The sequence below is a fragment of the Felis catus genome, chromosome D3, assembly GCF_018350175.1.
Source record: "Felis catus isolate Fca126 chromosome D3, F.catus_Fca126_mat1.0, whole genome shotgun sequence".
NCBI classification, from domain to species: domain Eukaryota; kingdom Metazoa; phylum Chordata; class Mammalia; order Carnivora; family Felidae; genus Felis; species Felis catus.
The window spans coordinates 33,062,752-33,083,281 of record NC_058379.1 but is presented as its reverse complement, the minus strand read 5'-3'; the positions used below and the strand labels follow the sequence as shown (position 1 = coordinate 33,083,281).

The 20,530-nt window shown below is 45.3% G+C and overlaps 1 protein-coding gene across 9 annotated transcripts in view; it reads left to right on the top strand.

Annotated features, from left to right (window-relative positions):
* Positions 1-20,530, top strand: part of PIEZO2 (piezo type mechanosensitive ion channel component 2) — a 465,880-nt gene that overhangs the window by 367,350 nt on the left and 78,000 nt on the right. For 6 of the 9 annotated variants that reach the window (XM_045041964.1, XM_045041959.1, XM_045041957.1 and 3 more), the window contains 9 exons: positions 470-502; positions 874-1,067; positions 3,103-3,263; positions 12,648-12,824; positions 13,080-13,205; positions 14,575-14,775; positions 15,489-15,693; positions 15,815-15,916; positions 16,992-17,157. In XM_045041964.1, coding sequence (XP_044897899.1) covers positions 470-502; positions 874-1,067; positions 3,103-3,263; positions 12,648-12,824; positions 13,080-13,205; positions 14,575-14,775; positions 15,489-15,693; positions 15,815-15,916; positions 16,992-17,157 — 1,365 coding nt within the window. The remainder of the gene's footprint in view (positions 1-469; positions 503-873; positions 1,068-3,102; positions 3,264-12,647; positions 12,825-13,079; positions 13,206-14,574; positions 14,776-15,488; positions 15,694-15,814; positions 15,917-16,991; positions 17,158-20,530) is intronic. The other 3 variants (XM_045041958.1, XM_045041960.1, XM_045041962.1) reach the window with 1 other exon arrangement.

Sequence of the window (20,530 nt, the reverse complement as noted above, 5' to 3'; positions counted from 1 at the left end):
GTGATGCAGACTTCTTGCTCCTGAAAGCATTTCGCTTCCACTACATGTGCTTTAGATGATGGCAGAATGAGATGAGTCTATGCAAAGGTTGACTATGATTACATATCATTTAAGAATGGTTTTTTAAAAGCCTATTAAAAGCGTGAAGTGACTGGATTCTTGCGGGATGGTTTGCTACGTTACCAAAAAAAAGCATGACATGATTTGCCTCTGTAGTCTATACGTTCTCCCCTTTATAACCTGCAGTCCTGTCCACTCTCAACTCAAGTCGCCAAGCCTAGGGTTCATAGCACAAGCACGCTATTGACGCCATCCTGGAATGCACTTGGCATTAGGACTTACTGCAACCGGCATACAGGAATGCGATAGTGGATGATATGTAGCATGATGTGTGATCTCTGACATTCCTTATAATTCTTCTGTTCTCATCTCCTTTTTTTTTCCTTTCTATTTCAATTACTTTGAGCAGCATCAAGAAAAAATTACCAATCCACCAAAATGAGTAAGTCCCCCGTGAAGCCATGAAATGCTTGCTCTACATGATGCCATTTCATGCTTCTACATCCTAAACTCTGACCATTTTCTCCTCCGGGAAAAATGTCAAGTTTAGGTGTCGATAGCTCTCATTACTGACTAATCACTAGAACCTGAATTGGAAAAGCTAACAAGACCTAGCTGAGTTTACAGTTTGTTTTTAGAAAGAGCTTAAAAAAAAAAAAAAAAAAAAAGCGACCAGACGCTAACCACCCCACATTGCAAGGCCCGTGTACGTGCACTGATTTTCATTTTTGTTTATCCTCCTTTTACTTGCCCCTCACTCACATCTCTCCTGGCGTTCTTTCCTCTCCTGACTCGGCTGCTCTCTGCCAACAGACTGGCCCACCCTGAAGGAAGCCTTCCAGACCTTGCCATGATGAATCTGACCGCCAGCCTGGAGAAGCCGGACTTGAAGAAGCTGGCTGAGTCTGGGGAGGACAAGCCAGAGGAATGCCCTGAAAAGGCTGAGCTTGGGAAAGACAGCGAAGAAGAGGAGGAAGGGGAGGAAGAGGAGGAGGAAGAGACATCAGGTAACCCGCCCACTACCAGTAGCTGCTCAGAAAATCCTGGCTGACTGACTCAGTGAATGACACTGACATGTGCCCGATGGGTATATATTTGAAACAGTCTGAAATAAAAATTGGGGTGGGGTCTTTTTTGCAATTGTTACAACATTCCAGTTCTAGTTGCTCCCATCATTTCTGTGTGGTTCTGATTTAGAAGAAGAGAGCAGATGACTGGTTATCAACTACTGATCTGCCAGAGGTGATCCTGGCCAGAACCAGAGGGGTGTGGCTCTAACCTCTGTTCAGTAGAAAACCTGGGCAGGACATTTCCTACCGGCAGCAGAGGCAGGCAGCTGTGTAGAATTTCAGAAAGTTCTAGACAGGGCCTTTTCAAATGCATTCTCAAAAAAGCCAGGCTGGGACTTCTCCAGGGAACTGGTCATTGAGAACATATTTGTAATTCAGCCCTAATGTTTCAGGACCTGGGAACCAGTGAAGCACATAAGCAACAGGATGATTATCATTTGAAGCCAACTCCTAGAGGTGTTTTTCTTGTTGTTGTTATTTTAGGTTTTCTCCCTCCTTCTTTAGGCTCTTTTTTCCTGCTTCTCTTCGTAGACTTGAAATAATGTTTAATAGGGCATGACGGAGATCTGGACCGCCGTGGTGATCAGGACGCCTTATCTGACAGCGAGCAGAGAACACGAGGCGCTTTACTCTGTTTAGCAGCTCCCAGACACTATGGGAGGAAAGATTGCATAGCCTTTGGGGTGGTGGCCTGGGGCATGACAGTGATGTGCTGCACTTGACTTTGCTGGTGTTCTGTGCTTTACGGGCTTAGAAAATGAAAAAGCACAAGGCAGAAGGTCCCTCCCAAAGGCACACTCCCCCAAACCTGGTCCCTTTACTCCCTCATCTCAGAAGACCCCGAGAGATGCCCAGAACTGCCCTTTCCATATCTAAGCACTGGCTGTTCCTCAGGGTGAAGGAGCACCGAGCTCGGTGGGACCAAGGACCCAGGACTAAGATTTGCTGTCCTACTTCATGAAGGTTTTGAGCGTTACTAATAGGATCTCACTAAAGATTGGATTTCATTTTTCTGGCATCCCCCCACACACCTGCCGTCCACACCTCTGAAGTATGCTCAGTTATGACTGGAATCTTTGTATCGACTCTTATCTGAGTCACTTTGTAAATAGCCATTTTTCACGACGACGACTGAAACTTCACTTAAACTCACTTAAACTTTTCGGACCAAGTACAAGAACTGTTACAACCACCCCAGCCACCTGAAGAAGCTACTTAGACACGCTCAGGTCTTTATCTGCCTGGGCTCGTGAGCTTTTGTCTACACGTGTGGTGACGTGCTGATACCACAAAATGCTTCTGTCCTGACCTCCCTTTAGATGAACCAAGACAGCCCTTCTAGACAAAAGCATGACCCCAGTCTGCAAAATATTACTACTTGGCACAAGGTGGAAAGAGGAAAATGACTAATTTGCTTAAAAATTATGATTAGAATTCATCTGACCACATTTCATGAACTGGGACCGGGTCATTCAGACCCTTGGTGTTCATTCCCAATTTTGAGGAGGCTCGCTCCCCCAGGTCCACTGGTGAGCTTCAGCCAGGCTCTCTTTAAGCCCCGGGTTGCGGGGAGGTGGGGGTGGACGAGACTGGAACTTATGGAAGCCTGGTTTTGGCAAGGAAGATGTCATTTAGAGGGAGCTCGGTTACTGAATATTCCCAAGAAACTAGGGAATTATATCTCTCAGCCTTAGAAGTAAATAAGGTCAACATTCCTCTTCACACTAACTTAATTAACAGGTGGATAAAAATCCTCGTCCCTCCGAGTCTCAGCATATGGTGTCTACATCATCATGATGTGGGATTCTTAGACCGCCCTTCCTCCAGATTTTGATATTCTTAGAATTCATCCACTACTGTTATTTTGCAGTTTCTCGTTCCAGTCTGCATAAGATATGCTTTAAATAATAATGCAAACAAAAAAGCCACCCACATTTTTTTATGCTCTTGGGTGAATTTAACTATTTTGCAGATTTAAGAAACAAATGGCATCTGGTGATTGACCGCCTCACTGTGCTCTTCTTAAAATTCCTGGAGTATTTTCACAAACTGCAGGTGTTCATGTGGTGGATTTTGGAGTTGCACATCATCAAAATTGTTTCATCGTACATCATCTGGGTCTCTGTGAAAGAGGCAAGTGAATGTTTGTTGTATCTTCAGGCCAAGCAGAACCCCAGTGGGTCAACATTTCCCGTTTCCAACTGTCCACGATTTTGTTTTAAGCGTAATTCCCACTACCTTAGAACACCAAGGCTCTAAGAGGGCGCATACCCTTTGACATATGGAAAAATCAAAGGGCAGTTGCCCTGAGAGGTGGGAAAGATAGCAGGGCAGAAAGAGGCTCCTGGCTGAGTTCCTGATTGGCTTGTTCATGTCAGAAAGGTTACTTATTTTCATGTAGTCTTTGGTGGAAGTGTGTGAGAGCAGGCTACTGTTCTGCAGAACCTGTAGAAATCTAGCTCCATAAACTGTGTGTGAGGAAAGCAAGAAGATTCCAGTTTACCAAGGAGCAAATTCAGCTTCCCAAGTTTTTTATTTTTTTTATTTTTTTCATGTTTATTCCTTGAGAGAGAAAGAGAGCATGAGCAGGGGAGGGGCAGGGAGAGGGAGACACAGAATCCGAAGCAGGCCCCAGGCTCTGAGCTGTCAGCACAGAGCCCGACACAGGGCTCACACTCATGAACCGTGAGATCATGTCCTGAGCCGAAGTCGGACGCTTAACCGACTGAGCCGCCCAGGAACCCCTCAGCTTCCCAAATTTAATAAAAAGTGTGGTAGAGTTCACCTTGTTGATTATTGGGTGTTTGGTGACAAAACACGGTGTTTCAACATTGGACTGCAGTTCTGTTTTCTCATTTGGAAAGGGGAGAGGCATCATTCCGCCAACAAATCTATGATGCATACTGTGGAGAGATTAGCTCTCTTTCAGTTTGTTCAGCAGATAATTTCCGCATGTTTCTGATCTGCCTGGACTAGTTTTGAGTGACAATTCGGAAGAGTCTTTGCCCTATGAAAATTAAGTCAGGGAACTACTGCCTCTAATTTTTTTTAAAGTTAAATAATAACATCATACTACCTGAAATATTCACGAGAAGGTCACTAGGGATGCACCTTACTTGAGCTCCCCAGTCTAAACTAGACCTTTCTCCATTTTATACAAACCATCTGGAATGGATCTGTGATCACTGCCAGATGGGAACAAAAACATAAACTGCTCTCCCTGTGAGAGATGTATAGAAGAGAGTGACATATACTCCACTGTTAACTAACAGTCTCCATATTAATTAGAACTAAAATCTAGCCTAATATGCGTGTTCACTGAGGAAAAAGAAGTTTCAGCATTTTAACTGCAGAAGTAAATCTACCAAGTCAGACAGAATTTGAGGGTCAGAGTATTAAAACAGCAATGAAGGGATGCCTGGGTGGTTCGAGAGCATCTGACTCTTGATTGTAGCTCAGGTCATCATCTCACAGTTTGGGAGTTCGAGCCCCGCATCGGGCTCTGTGCTGACAGCACAGAGCCTGCTTGGGATCCTGTCTCCCTCTCTCTCTCCCCCTGCCCCCCTCGCCGTCTAGTTCTCTCTCCAAATAAGTAAAAATAAACTTAAAAAAATAGAGAGCAATGAAGAAGGGCAAGAGAAGGCATTTGCCTAAAATCCACAAAGGCTGTTTCTGAATTAACCAAATCTGATGCATAGATATCTTCTGATGGCATGAGATGTTGTTGCACAGAAGACAATATTATGATGGGCCTGGGCGTTAAATGAAAGAAATTAGGGCACAGAAAATCCAGTATCTGAAATCCATCCTACAGAGTTCAGACAGAGAAATAAAAGAGTTAAATGATACCACGTTCTTACAAATCCCAAATGTGTTTGTTAAAACCATCTTAATGAATCCCAAGAATGCCCTGTTAATAGACTGTCAAGTAGATAAAGCAACATGATCTGTTCACCCTGTTACACCATTAGGAAAATGGCCTTTGATAGCACATGACCATTTCCTTCTCTAGGATCCATACATTGTGCACACTTCCAGGATTGTCCTTCCTAATTCCACCTCTTTCACCTGTAAGTTTAAAACACATCGGGGCACCTGGGTGGTTCAGTCAGTTAAGTGTCCGACTTCGGCTCGGGTCATGATCCTGCAGTCCATGAGTTGGAGTCTGACGTCGGGCTCTGTGCTGTCAGCTCAGAGCCTGGAGCCTGCTTCGGATTCTGTGCCTCCCTCTCTCTCTGCCCCTCTCCCACTCACACTCTGTGTCTCTCTCTCTCTATCTCCAAGGTAAATAAACATTTTAAAAAAATAAAATAAAAAATAAAACACATCAGAGGCTCCTGGATCAGAGAAATTCTGCCCCCACTCCTACTAGCATCTGCCAGAGACCCCTTGTTGTGAGATGGTTAGCCCCCAAGTATATCCGCCCAGCTTCACCTGCTGTCATCCCACCCGCATGAGGGGTTTCCGGCCCCAAAGGGTGAGTTCCTGCATGAGCCTTGGATGTCACGAGGTCTACCCTGTCTGCACGCTGACTTTGGTCTCTTGGCTCCCTTCATTGCTGATGAGTATTGAGGTCACTGGAATATCAAGGATCAGAACATGTGGGGTGGAATCATAAAACACACTTTATTTTGGACCTCTGCTGTCCCTTTAAAATGTATTGTACAGAGAAAGTTTTCTCCATGCCCCTGAATGCTAAATGCTGTCTGATCATTCCTAGGGAACACAAAGTACTATAGTTACCTCAGGTAGCAAACAGAATCTCACTTCATTAATTAGACTTGTCCAGCCACAGAAAAGAAGCAAACTCTCATCTCTCTCTCTCTTTTTTTTTCTTTTTTTCTTTTTTTTTTTTTTTTGCATGAAGATGGAGTGTTCCTATTTTTTATTTTTTTTTAAAGCTTTTGTTTAAATTCCAGCTAGTGGGGCGCCTGGGTGGCTCAGTCGGTTCAGCGTCCAACTTCGGCTCCGGTCATGATCTCGCAGTTCATGAGTTCAAGCCCCGCGTCAGGCTCTGTGCTGATGGCTCAGAGCCTGGAGCCTGTTTCAGATTCTGTGTCTCTCTCTCTCTGACCCTCCCCTGTTCATGCTCTGTTTCTCTCTGTCTCAAAAATAAATAAACTTAAAAAAAATTTTTTTTAAATAAAAAAATAAATTCCAGCTAGTTAGCATACGATGTATGTGCAGTATAGTGATTCAACCATTCCAGACAACACCCGGTGCTTTTCACCACAAGTGCAATCCTTAATCCCCATCACTTATTTCATCCACCTCCCCCCTACCCCATCCCCTCTGGTAACCATCAGTCTGTTCTCCATAGTTAAGAGTGTTTCTTGGTTTGCCTCTCTTTCTCCTTTTTCCCCCTTTACTCATTTGTTTTCTTAAACTCCACACATGGGTAAAATCATATGGCGTTCATCTTTCTCTGACTTATTTCACTTAGCAGAATACTCTCTGGCTCCATCCACGTCACTGCAAATAGCAAGATTTCACTCTTTTTTATGGCTGAGTAATATTCCATTGTGTGTGTGTGTCTGTGTGTGTGTGTATGTGTGTGTACATATATACATATGTATCCATTCATCATTCATTGGATAGATACTTGGCCTGTTTCTATAATTAAGCTATTGTAGATAACGCTGTTATAAACACCGTGGCGCATGTATCCCTTTGAATTAGTGTTTTTGTATTCTTTGGGTAAATACCTAGTAGTGCAATTGCTGGCTCCTAGAGTAGTTATCTTTTCAACTTCTTGAGGAATTTCCATACCATTGTCCACAATGGCTGCACCAGTTTGCATTCCCACCAACAGTGCAAGAGGGTTCCCCTTTCTCCACATCCTTGCCAACACCTGAACTCTGATCCCTTTCCAGGTAGAAGCAAATCCTTTTCTAGTGGCTTCTTTCTTTCTCACACATACCTCCCCTCACTGCCTTCCTCCTTACCCCCACTTCCAGTGAACTAACTTCCGTTACATGACCTCCCGGGCTGAACCACAGCGTCAGGCAGGAATGGTGGTGTGCTATCGTAGGACGGCCTCACACTGAGCTGGAGGGGATCAAATCTTCCCTTTCTCTCATGGGGCTCTTCTACCTCCTGGTTTCCCAGCATCCTCTCCTTCCGGACACTTTCCATTGGAGTCTCGTCACCCGTGCAGCCAGTGTCCCTGAGCGAGACTTAGAATAGCTCTGGGCACTCTCTCTTTCTCTGTCTCTCTCACGATTCAGGTCCAAAGGCAGCACTCACACTGCTAGTGTATGTGGGTCCCCATGAGGCAACTCCTGTGCCTACTCACCAAATCCCTGGCAGCTGGATTTCCTGGCTGAAGTTGGACATCAGTGTCCAGACCGCAGAGTACACGCATCAGCGTCTCTGCATGGTGCTGCTTGGAGCTCCTTGCTCGCTTGGGGTTTGGGTGAAGAATGTAGCGTCCCTTCCTTCCCACCCCATCACCTCATAAGGGGGGACTGACAGAAGCACCTCATACAAAGAAATTTCTTCACACTCTGTCCTATCACCTTCACCGTCTTGACCCATCTGTACCCCCTCAGAGTGCCTTAAAGACCTCTAAACGGTTTTCCATCAATGGTTTTTATTTGAAATGTCTACATGGCTGGCTAATACTTCATTTTGGAATCTTTTGCTTCCATCCATTCTAACTTGGTGCCTCATGTGGCTTTGACTGAAGTCTTTCTATACTGAGTACAGTTGAGGAAGAAAGACAACCATTGACTCTTGTAAGGAGCTGCATGCCAATCCAGACTATGATGTGTCTAAATCTGATCTGATTATAACAGAGGCAAGTGTTTGGGGATTCTCATGGTGGGGGAATGGGCAGGAGGGGAACCATGTTGCACAGTTCCGGGGGCGGTGTTCACCTGTGAACAGCAACCCCCCAACGTTGTGCACCTCTGAGGTGCCGATTTATACCTGCAGGGGCCTCTTCTGCTTTGAAGGCTTGGCTTATCCTCAGCCAAAGAAGCCCATCAGCAATGACATTTGCTACATATATTTTCCATTTGTAGCTTATTGATTTTGATTAGCGCAAAAGATACTCTTTCTCAAACACTGCTGATCAGTAAATGGCAAAATGAGAACAAAGTCAACAACCCCAGTGAAGTCTTCATCCTTATCTAAGGTCATCAGCAAGGCCACTTGTTTTCACAAACTTTCGGGGTCATTTCTCAGGTCATTTTGGAATGAAACATTAAACCTTTCCAAGGTTATCATCATGGGCATTTGAGGAAGAAGAGGCCATGAGAAAGAATTTGTTGCAGAGGCCTTCCTTTTATTTTATTTTTTTAAGTTTACTTATTTATTTTGAGAGACAGAGACAGAGAGAGTGAGCAGGGAGAAGGGCAAAACAAGAGGAGAGAGAGAATCCCAAGCAGGCTCTATGCTGTCAGTACACAGCCGGACATGGGGACGCGGGACTAGAAATCATGAATAGGGAGATCGTGACCTGAGCCAAAACCAAGAGTTGGACGCTTAACTGACTGAGCCACCCAGGCACCCCAACAGAGGCCTTTCTTTTACATCACCTCCTCTTACCAGAGCAACACCACATAGGAAGGACCTAGATTTTAGATATATATAACACCATCTTCTTTTTGTATGTGCAACTACATTCCTAGAAAGCTCTGAGAGATCAGGTTATTCTTTGAGGAAGTGGCCACACCTTATTTTAGTACCCTGACCAGCTCCTCTGGAGGCTGGCCAGTTGTGGAAGCTCAATAAATGTTTACTGACTGAAGGAAATAAATAAAACCTTGAAAGCTTGAGATTGTCCCCAGATGTCAGTTGATGTTTCATTATGATTCTCACTCTCACTCACCATTCATTTAGCCTTTGTTATGTACTTAAATTAAATTACAATAAGCTGAATGCTTATACTGTGCTAGACGTTGGCACAAAAGTATGAAAGACACATCTCTTGTCTCTGCTCACAGTCTGATGGTCATGGCTGGCAAATGAAGCCAAAGTCACATTAACGGCCAGATTAGAGGGGCCCCCAGGAGGCTGTGAGTGCAAGGGAAGGGTGTCATGCAGGGGTGTGTCACTGTGAAAGTGATCACCGAAGCTGCAGGTGCTCTGAGGGAGGAGGCCAGCTGGGCCAACACACGGCTGGGGAACCACGGTTTTCAGGGACCCCTCTTTCAAGGCAATGGCCTCAAGCCTTACAAGTTTATATTCAGAGAAAATGGCAATTTGTGGAAAAACGTTTTGTGAGGAAGGCTTGAGGCATAAAATTACTTCCCCAAGGTACTTGATAATAAGAATCACCTGGATACTTGTTAGGTACAAGGATGACCCAGCTCTTTCCCTACAAATTCTGGTTCATCAGATATTGGTTGGGTTCCAGGTATTTGTCTTTGTTTTTTGCTTTTTAAAGGACATTTCACGAGATTCCTACCATCAGGGAAAGGATGAAACCGTTGTCAACCATGATTGTATTGAACAAAGTATGGTCCTTCTCCGAGTCCCTGTTGTCCCACCTCACAGATGCTGTTCAGTCCTCATTTTCCTGATTCTCTATGACAATGGATATTGACAATCATTTCCTTGTCCTTGAAGCGCTTTTGTCATCTTCCAAAACAGCACACTTCTGTGGCCTCCCTTCTGCCTCATTCGTGGCCTCCTTCTCTTCCCACCAATTCCTCTCTTCCTTAGGTTTCATCCGCAGCCCCCTTTTCTGATTCTAGACCCCCTGTGGGTGGTCTCATGAGCTCCTGTGGTTCACTTGCTAATTATGTGCAAGACTTATAAATCTGTACCTTCATCCTGTCCATTCTTTGAATTCCGGGCCCGTTTCTCCAAGTGACAGCTGGACATGACCTTATCCCTGAATGTCCCCAAAGCACCTTCAACTAATGTCTAAAACTGAGTTCCCTACCTCCACAGCAGTTTCCTATTAGATTATTCTACCAGATGTCCAACCCTGTTCCAATCTCTTCTCCTGCCAGTATGTATTCCATCATGTAGCCAGAACCTCTTACCAGTGTATAAATATGATCCTGTTAATCGTCAACTCAAAAACCTTCACCAGCTCTCCTGTCCTCACAAACATGAGATATAGGACCCCCATGATCTGGCCCTAGAGCGCTTCGCCATTTTCTTTCCCAAACACCCTAGCCTACCTAGGTGGATCCCAAAGCCTTCTACAGAGACCCTGATCACAGTCCTCTCCTAGTGAGCTTCTTGGGGCACCAAGGACATCCACTCCATGCTCGCTCTCTCCAGAAGGCCCCATCCCTACAGTTCCTCTGCCTGGCTAACTCCTATTTGTACCTCTGTCCTCAGTTTAGATTGAATGCCCTTGAGCAATCTTCCCTAATCCCTGACTAGCCATTCAGCCCTGTGCACCCGTACAGCCAGCATCAGCCCATGCAAATATCCCCTCCACCATATTGTCATGAGCCCTTTATGCAGTTCTATTCTGTACTGCCTCATATGTCTCTTGAGGCCAGGGATCCACACAGGATATGATACTTTGAACCTAACTAAGACTTAATAAAATAGATCTTTTCTTCTCTTTCTCTAACACTCAAAAGATGAAGAGTTGTATGTAAATTCATTGTGCTGTTTTTGTACTCAGTGCCTTAAATACATAATAAAAGGAATAATGAAGAGCCTTAATGTCATAGTAGCTTTACTAGGCTTACAGAATTAATTGAGGAGGAAAGGATGTTTTTTAACATCCCAGTTAACATGACACTTGCCGATGACTGAGGATGAGTCACTTAGCCATCAAAGTATTTTGTTAAAATGTAACATTTGTTGTGTTTGTGAGTGTTGTATACTTCACAGGGCAATATTTCTTTCCTCCTCAATTAATTCTGTAAGGCAGTTCTTACTACCCTAATATTTCAGCCCTTAATTCCCAGAGAGGTCCCTTGCCTTGGACAGTGACAAATAATTAAGTAGAAAAGTAGTAGCTAACAAATTACAGAATTAAATACTGTCCTGGAATCTCCACACTTCCTGTTCTTTAGTTTTATAGACCAAACAGGCATCCATGTTTTTGATAGCCCATAGTGTGCTTAGCCCTTTGTACCTGTTGAATTTTATCAATTGAGCACATGCTGCTAATGTTAATTAATTCATGCCGATAATATTGAATGTTCTTAGGACATTACTTTAACAATATTAAGATATTATTTTAATCATTATTTTAATCACATGAGTGTTTTCCATGGATGAGTAAGATGACTGTGCTTCCATATTGTTCAGCGAACCATTGCCTATGGAGAACAGTTGGAAATGAGTGGACATATCACCTGATTGATAAACATACATGGAGTCTACACCCAAGCTGCAGTCACTGCCTTCCCTCTTTACACCTGCCCCCTCCCCCCACAAGATCATATCTCAGTAGCAGCCCTGTCATCTTCTCAAGGCTCTGGCTCCCAAGCCAGAAACCTGGGAGGCATTCTTATGGCTCCTCCTTTACCCCACCCATCACCACCTCCAAGCCAACCAGCCAACAACTCCAGCTAGTTTTACGACCTCTCAAATCTGTGACTCATCCCCGTCTCTGCTCCACTGCCCTAGTTTGGGCTCTGGTCATGCTCTCCTGGCAGCACATGTAAGCTGGTCTCCTCACCTCTCATTGAAGGTGATGTACCTCCATTCTTCGGTCATACTTATTTCAACAAATGAAAGTCTTTCCTGAAGATTTTCCCTGGGAAGTCTTGGCTCTCTATTTTCTTTTTGTTTGTTTTTTTTTTAATTTTTTTTTAACGTTTATTTATTATTGAGAGACAGAGAGAGACAGAGCATGGGCAGGGGAGAGGCAGAGAGAGGAGGAGACACAGAATCCGAAGCAGGCTCCAGGCTCCGAGCTGTCAGCGCAGAGCCGGATGCGGGGCTCGAAGTCACGAACCGCAAGATCATGAGCTGAGCCGAAGTCGGATGCCCGACCGACCGAGCCACCCGGGCGCCCCTTGGCTCTCTATTTTCTGCACAAGGTGTTCATAGGCCATAGCATGGTCTAAAAAAGGTCCATAAAAGTTCAGCACCCAGCTGCATCTTGAGCCTCATTTGCTGCTGCAGCTCACTGTGTTCAACTCCAGAATTTCCAGTTGTTTGTGATCACCTGTCCCTACCATGCCACCTCATGCTTTCCTGCCTTTTCTTGTACATCCTTTACCTGGAATATGCTTCTCATCTTTCTTGGCCTGGCTGGCTTTATGCATCTTTCAAGGCTTCGCTCAGGCAGTGTCTCTTCCGGGAAATGTTCTGGAAGTTCCACATTGGCCAAGGACCCCCTCTGGGTATTCTCATAGAAGCCTGTTCCCATCTATAGTTGAGCCACTACTACGCTGTATTAACATATCCTGGTTATGTATCTTTCTGCCATGTGAGATATCTCCACACATACACACATAGGGCAATGCCCTGTGTGTGCTGGGAACTCCATCAAACTCTGCTGAACTGAGTAAGTCGAGTTGCCGCATTGTGTGGATGTTATGCCGTATTACGTATTTTTGTCCCCATTTCCGATTTTTATGTTTTCAGGTGTCACTGTTCAACTCTGTATTTTTGATTTCTTGGGCTTTTGCTCTGCCATACGCCAAGCTACGCCGTCTGGCTTCAAGTGTCTGCACCGTCTGGACGTGTGTGATCATCGTCTGCAAAATGTTGTACCAGCTGCAAACCATTAAGCCTGAGAACTTTTCTGTTAACTGTTCCTTGGTGAGCCTCAAAGAGCGGGGAATCTTCTTGACTGGGGCTTAGGGAAGCAAGGCGGCTATTGGGAAACCCATACCCCCAGGCACATTCTGCCTGGCCTTCCAGTCACCTCAGCCATGTTGGATATGTTCTGACCCTTCTTCTCTTCTCATGCTAAGATCTTCCCCCTGACGTGGATCTTTCCCTCCCTGTCCCCACCAGGTCCCTTTGCTGGAAGCTGAAGGAGAAATTTTTAACCCCATGTTCTCTTCTTTTCAGCCAAATGAAAACCAAACGAATATACCCATCCACCAGTTGAACAAGTCTCAACTCTACAGCACTCCTATTGACCCAACAGAATGGGTCGGCCTGAGGAAATCTTCCCCTCTGCTCGTCTACCTGAGGGTAAGGCCTCCGTCATGCTTCGCTTGTGCCTCTGCACAGTTAATGCCTGATCCTCTGCCTTGAAACCTCTGATATCACATTTGAGAGAAAGCTAACCTTTTTGTGTGACATTTGGGGTCACCTTTAAAACAAATGACTAAGCATGGCCATCAGTGTTGCATTGTACCAAACAGAAATTGATCAAGTAGTTTGAAATTGATTGAATAAAGTATAACAAATGTAATATTCACTGGAATATGATGTAAAAGATTGTAGACTGATACTGTGAGATGTTGAACGATGTCCAAAATATATTCACTTTTTAAAAAAAAAAAAGCAAATTTCAATACACCATATGCATCATATGATCTCTTCTAGATGCAAGCAAAAACATTAAGTAAAATATACCAAATTGTATATAGTGGTTATTTCTGAGAAGCAGCTGTAGATTTATGAGTAATTTTTGCTGTCTGAATTCTATGTCTCTATAATGTTTAATGAAAGACATGTATTATATTTAAAGGGAATACAATTTTAAACAACATATCTTTGAAAAGAAACTTGCAACCAGTCCTAACAAACAGAATGAAAGCAGTATATACTTAAGACTGTTCCTATTTTAGTTTGATTGGATGATCTGAGCAGTCTTCCTAACACACTGACAGAAACACTTTAAAAAAAAAAAAGCATTCATACTCAATGCCTGGAATTTTTAAATGTACAAGGCATCCCGTTTTTGTGTGTAGCTTTCTCTTCTCATATGACAGACATCATGTGCAGCAATACTAATGCTCTCCACCATCAAGACCTATCATAAGGGTAGAAGGAGCTGGTATTTGACAAGAACAGTCAGAACAGTGTCTGGCCACATAAGGTTCCATTAATGTTAACGACTTTCAGTATGATTCTGATTACTTTGTCATAAGGAGCATGCTTGTCAGTGTGCAGCTCTCTCTAGCCAGATTTCCGAGGTGTTAAAAGATTTCTGCCCCAGCTTTAGTGTGTTTCCCAGATGGCCCTGTACCATTTTGCACCTTTACTTGCAAACGAGGTGGACCACCCTCCCCAGGCAACCGCTCACTGCATCTTCCTATGGGTAGTGTACTTTTCCAGAAACAGGTATGAGCATCACCAGCCCTCTGTCTAGAGTTTCTAGATCCTAGTATCACGGGAATCACCCTGACTGGCAGAATGCACATAACTCCACCTCATTACCGTACCATAGGGAAAATGAACTTTGAACCCAAGGCTTTTATAGAGGGGGGATTTTATAAAGCATTGTTCTTCTAGACACCACGAATGGGAAAAGAAATAATATATTGTGGGGATTGTTTAAAATTACCCAGCTCAAGCGTTTGGCTTCGCACAATTGTGTTTTCTTGCTTTGTAGAATAATCTGCTGATGCTGGCCATTCTGGCCTTTGAGGTTACAATTTACCGCCATCAGGAATACTATCGAGGTCGAAACAACCTCATGGCCCCTGTGTCTAAAACCATCTTTCATGACATTACAAGACTCCATCTAGATGATGGACTTATTAATTGTGCCAAGTATTTCATAAATTACTTCTTCTACAAGTTTGGTCTGGAGGTGAGTTTCTTTGCTGACATATATTTTTTTCTGTTTTCTGTGAAAATCCCAATCGCTGTTTTTGGCCAGTTGGCCACTGGAGCTTACTTGTACACCTCCATGCTGTGATGACTGTCTTCTTCAGATCAGCAGAAAGAGATTCTCCTAAAGGGTTAACCTGGCCTGGCTGAAAGTTTTCTGAGACCAAGGCCAGTGCTCCATACTCTGGAGCCATGAACTTGGCCCCTCTGGATCTCTGTAGCCTTACAGATGCATGAATACCACGTTGTCATTTTAACTGGTTTCTTTAATGTGTTACAAATCTTCTTTGTGTTCTGTGCATTCTTTCTGAAAGTTTAACTTGAGCCAAAATGAACTGCTTTGACCTGAAAGGGTTGCGGTAGGTGCCTGTCTCTTAACGGAGCACATTTGGAACATGAAGAGATCATAGCTGTATTCTCTTCACAGTGTGAAGCGGTTCTTGCTAACACTGATGTAGTCAGTCTTTCCCTTGGCAGTAATTTATATGCTATTTCAGTCTTCATGCTGAAAGACACCCCAAAGAGGCAAGACTTGGCGAACGTGTGTAGACAGACCTACCCTCAGGAATGCAGGTCTCTGAGGCACCTGCCCAGGGCTGACAGGTGACACCACTCCCCTTCTCTGTAAATCCGATTGTTTTTTGTTTTTTGGTTTTGTTTTGTTTTTTTTTTCTTCTTTTCATCCTTATACAGACCTGTTTCCTAATGTCAGTTAATGTAATCGGTCAGCGAATGGATTTCTATGCCATGATTCACGCCTGCTGGCTAATCGCCGTCTTGTATCGGCGCAGAAGAAAGGCCATTGCTGAGATCTGGCCCAAGTACTGCTGCTTCCTGGCATGCATCATCACCTTCCAGTATTTCATCTGCATCGGCGTCCCTCCGGCTCCTTGCAGGGGTGAGTGGGCTCTCCCCAGGAGCCCGCCGCTCTTGTAATCAGCCCTTATGTTGTGGACAGTTGGGGCGAGGGCAGTGAAGAAGCGTATTGATTTTGCTCTTTACCACTTCCCTCCCTGCAGATTACCCGTGGAGATTCAAGGGTGCTAGCTTCAATGACAACATCATAAAGTGGCTGTACTTCCCAGACTTCATCGTGCGGCCCAACCCCGTGTTTCTTGTCTGTAAGTGTTGCAGCCCCGGGGCCACGGAGCACTGGGGTTTGGTTTTCTCTTTGCGAAGTCTTCTTCGTGTGTTATGCATTAGTGCCCCCCCCTTCTTCCACTGCACTTTGCGATCATGTAAAAGCTTGTCTTGATGCATTAATATCACAGGTCCTTAATGGCTTCTACTTGCCCTATTACATTTGCAAAATTAATAAATAAACATTGGAAATACCATATCCACTTCCACGATTTTACCGCCCCCGCACACACACCACCACTCCTCCGCCTTCCAGCAGGCAGACCGCAGAGGGAAGCCTTGTATTTTGTGAGGTGGGTTATTTCAGGCCGCTAGAACAGACAGACCAAAGCTGAAACTGAGAGGGTAGAAGCCAGGAAGATGCTACCCAAACTGCAGTTGCTCTGGTGCCAGGCTGTAGCCCCTGGCCCTTCCAAGGGCAGGCTGATGGTCCCAAGGTTGGAGCAGCCCCACCTAAGATGAGAGGGTCACCTACAGAGGGTCCGTGCTGCCTACTCACACTCAGGTTGAATATAAAGTACGACGAAGCCACTGGTGCTGGAGGCTGCCAGCCTGTAACTGGCCATGATCTTCACCTGAGCTCCCTGCCTTCGTTGCCGTGTCCACTCCGGAAAGGGTCTGGTTACAAGTACAATGGGGATCCCATAGAGGATGAAGAAAACCGGAAGTACCTGCCTCTACCATAAGTAAAAAGATAAAGATGGAGAAGTGTACTCGAGTGGCCTCCTTAAAATTCTGGTGGGAGATAAATGCAAGTAAACATCATCCCATAAGCAAGTCCTAAGACTAGTGATTATCACCTGATACTCATACCCACCAATGTGTAAACAAAATCCAGGCTCCCCTGTGTCTGTGCCCCCCTCTTGCATCTTCCATGGTGGGCAAGGTGGGACTTGGCCCCAAGATGAGAATCCAAGGAGAACTGCACATTGGGAACTTTGGGAATGCAACTCACTCGGGATCTGGGGAGCCACTCCTGCCGTGTGGGGACTGTTTCCTATATCATGGAAACCCGGATGAGGAGAAGGTGACTCAGTGATCTCTCTGTCCTGCCAGATGACTTCATGCTGCTCCTGTGCGCCTCCTTGCAAAGGCAGATCTTTGAGGATGAAAACAAGGCTGCAGTGCGGATCATGGCAGGGGACAACGTGGAGATCTGCATGAACCTCGACGCGGCCTCCTTCAGCCAGCACAACCCCGTGCCAGATTTCATTCACTGCAGGTGAGGGTGGCTGTGCGGGTCGAAAGCCATTTTGCATGTGTGTTTCACTTGGAAGCCGTACCTCGGCTCACGGTCCCTTCTCCCCGTTCTTGGGAAACTGGGCACCTACCTGTACATGCCAAGCTCATAAATGGAGAGGGTTTGGCGATCGGGAGACTGGGTCTCAGAATTACGGTTCTGCTCCTGCTTTCCTCGGCACGACCCACACACGTCCCGTCTGTTTCCCTCCGCTTCGTCACACACAAACTGACTGGTGCCCATGATACTGCTTCCTGGTGCTCCAGCAGAGACCCCCTGCTCTTGTTCACTGTCCCCCATCTTTATCTTCTGTTCCAACTCCTCTTCATCCCTTGTCCATCCTGATCCCTTGTTCCTCATCTTTGTCCCCTGTCCTTCTTCCCCTTCCTGGTCCCCCATAGCCAGTGGGCTCCATGGGAACCACAGCGTGTCCTGTGCTGGCACCCCCCCCCCCTTATGTGCCATCTCCTCGGGTGTGCGGCTTCCCCCCGGCAGCACCTCCTTTGTCCTCCACCATCCTCTGCAGTCTGGTGGCAGCCGATCTGGGCAGCCTGATAGTCCCCTCTGCAGAGTGTGTGTCTGAACCTGACGAAATTTCTCACTATGCATTCCTTCTGTGTTCTCTGGGTTCCCAAGTCCTCATGCTTTTTTTGCCTGATGCCACTTTGTGGCGGGCATTCCACTGCCTCCAGAGTCAACTCTCACAGTCCAGCTCCACCCCTGTGGTCAGGGATCTGACAGGCTGGCGAGATGTTCTATGCCTCCTCGCTAGCCGTGTGCCCCTGGACTTGCCGATCCTCACTAACTAGCATCCACCCTCCAGTTCTGCTGTCAGGGCCCCGGGGAGGCTGTGCATCAGTGCCACGTGGAAATCAGTCTTGTTCAAGCCAGTGTGCCTCTCCTCACCTGAGATTTGCTCCCTAGCTTCTGACTCCCAGAGTATCGTGTTTGCATGGGATTGTTATCTGAAGAATCTAAACCTATTCCACCCCCAGTCTAAGATATAGGCAACTTAGGGCAAAGTCCACTTCTAACTTACTTTTCGTGTACATGCCTGCCCCCATCTGTACCGATAGTCTTTGGCCTATAATGCATATAGCAATGTTAATAACAGCGGTAACTGAGTGCTTGCAGAGTGCCAGTCTGTGTTCCAGGTGCTTTACATGGATGAAGCCATCTGACCCTAACGACCACCTATGAGATACTGTTATTGCCATTTTGTGGATCAGGAATCTGAGCAAGGATCTGAAGCCAGTCAACCCAGCTCCAGTAACTGGGAGCTGAGGCCCTTCTGCGGCCTAAGAGCTCAGCATATACTGAACAAACCAATAAGTGAATTTGCTTTAAAATGATAAGCTATGTAGGGGCACCTAGGTGGCTCAGTCGGTTAAGCATCTGACTGTTGATTATGGCTCAGGTCATGATCTCACGGTTTGTGAGTTCAAGCCCCGTGTCAGGCTCTGCACTGATTGGGATTCTCTCTCTCCCTCTCTCTCTCTGCCTCTCTCCAGCTCGTGCTCTCTCTCTCTCAAAAAAAATAATAAATAGAAAGAAAGAAAGAAAGAAAGAAAGAAAGAAAGAAAGAAAGAAAGAAAGAAAGAAAGAAAGAAAGAAAATGATAAGCTATGTAGACCTATAGATTCCTTCTAGGAATAATGTATCATACTAAACACGAATATAAGCTAGGACTTCCACTTTCTACCTCTTCTCTGTGATACTAAGGGGGAAAAAAAATCAGTGCAGCTCATCTTTTTCCCTATTTTGAAGGGAAAAAGACATGTATTCAACTCTACAGTGCACTTATGAAAAGCCTAAAACGTCAACAAGGTAACGTTTGTGCACCACTGATTTTTAAAGTGATATCTTTCCAAGATGGAATTATTTCAAGCTTTTAGTTCTGTTTCCCAATTAGGGCTGCCGGACAAGTACGCATCAGGAAGTGACCCATCACAAAGCACAGTCACGAGCTGGAAGCTAGCAAGCACTTGGCAGTCGGGGGCACCGTGGAGTCCCACACACCCTCTCCGTGGGCACGTGCTTGGCCGCTCTGGAAAGGAGCCACTTAACCTCATGACATGCCACCATGGCTCATTCATGTGCTCCGGGGCCCATGAGGCTCCTCTTCAGGGCACCTTGACTAGACTTTTCCATATGGCCCTCACAAGCTTGGTCTTAATGATGCCTGAGACTAAAGCAGGTGAAGTGCTGAGGAGTGGAGGCCAGGACCGCTGGAGCAGGAATGAGAAGCACCTGCAGGCAAGGAAGGGAAATCCATGGAAAGCACACGGTGCACTACCACACACGTTTCTGTACACACACACGCTCACACCCAGAATGCCAGCAGGCTGATTCTGCTGACTCCAGAGCGCACACACGTACACACACACACCAGAAGGCCCTGTGGGCCTTCCCATGTTACCCCTCATCTGAATCATTAATTTCACCTGCAGTGCTTCCGGGATCCTGACATATACTGACATGTTATTCATTCTCCTTTCGGGAGGAAGGTAAAGAAGAGTGAAATAGATCTGAGATGAACATTTCAGGAAACAATTTTAAAGGATTGAGTGTTTTAGTCCCCAAAGGGTCAAGTTCAAAAGGTTGCTTATGTGACAGTGTACTTTTAGGAATGATGTTCTCTAATGATGCTGGGTAGTGGAGTCCAGATTTTGTCAAGAAATTACTTGTTAACTCTTACAAAATCACAGCTCATTCATCAAATAACTGACCCACAATTGGTTCTACTATGCATTTGCCCTTACCTGGGAAGAGAAACAGCTAAAGCAAAACATCCAAGTTAAAGAAGCTCTAATTAAACAAACAGATGGGTCTTGGCCTGTGGGTACCACTTCCCTCAGCTTTCAAGTGACCCATGCTCCGAAGCTCCCAGCAGCTGCCATTTATTGCACAGTGAGTGACCTACAGGCTGCCTCACCTTTCATCAGGAAGGTCACAGGGAAAATTACTCCCCAAAAAGGAATCTTGACGCCATCCAAAGACACAGTGTTGGACAGAGCCTACAAGCCTCACCATGACCGTGTATGCTTTGTGAGAATTACTACTCATCTGCAGGGACAGACTTCCATCTCCAGTAAGACCTTCGGGTAGAACACGGATTCGTTTTATCTATTAATGTCTAGTTCATTCAAAGTGAATCCATTCTTCCCTGTTCTCTTGCTTCAGAAGGCATCTGTATCTTAGAATTTCTTCTAACATATAATTAATTTTTCATGCCTCCCACAGGAAGATAGGGAGGAATTTTGAGTACTCCAGTAATAGGCGGAAAATCCTGCTGTTTGTGGGAAATTTGGCCCAAATAAGATACTAACAAGTATTTGCGCAGCTTACCTCTTTG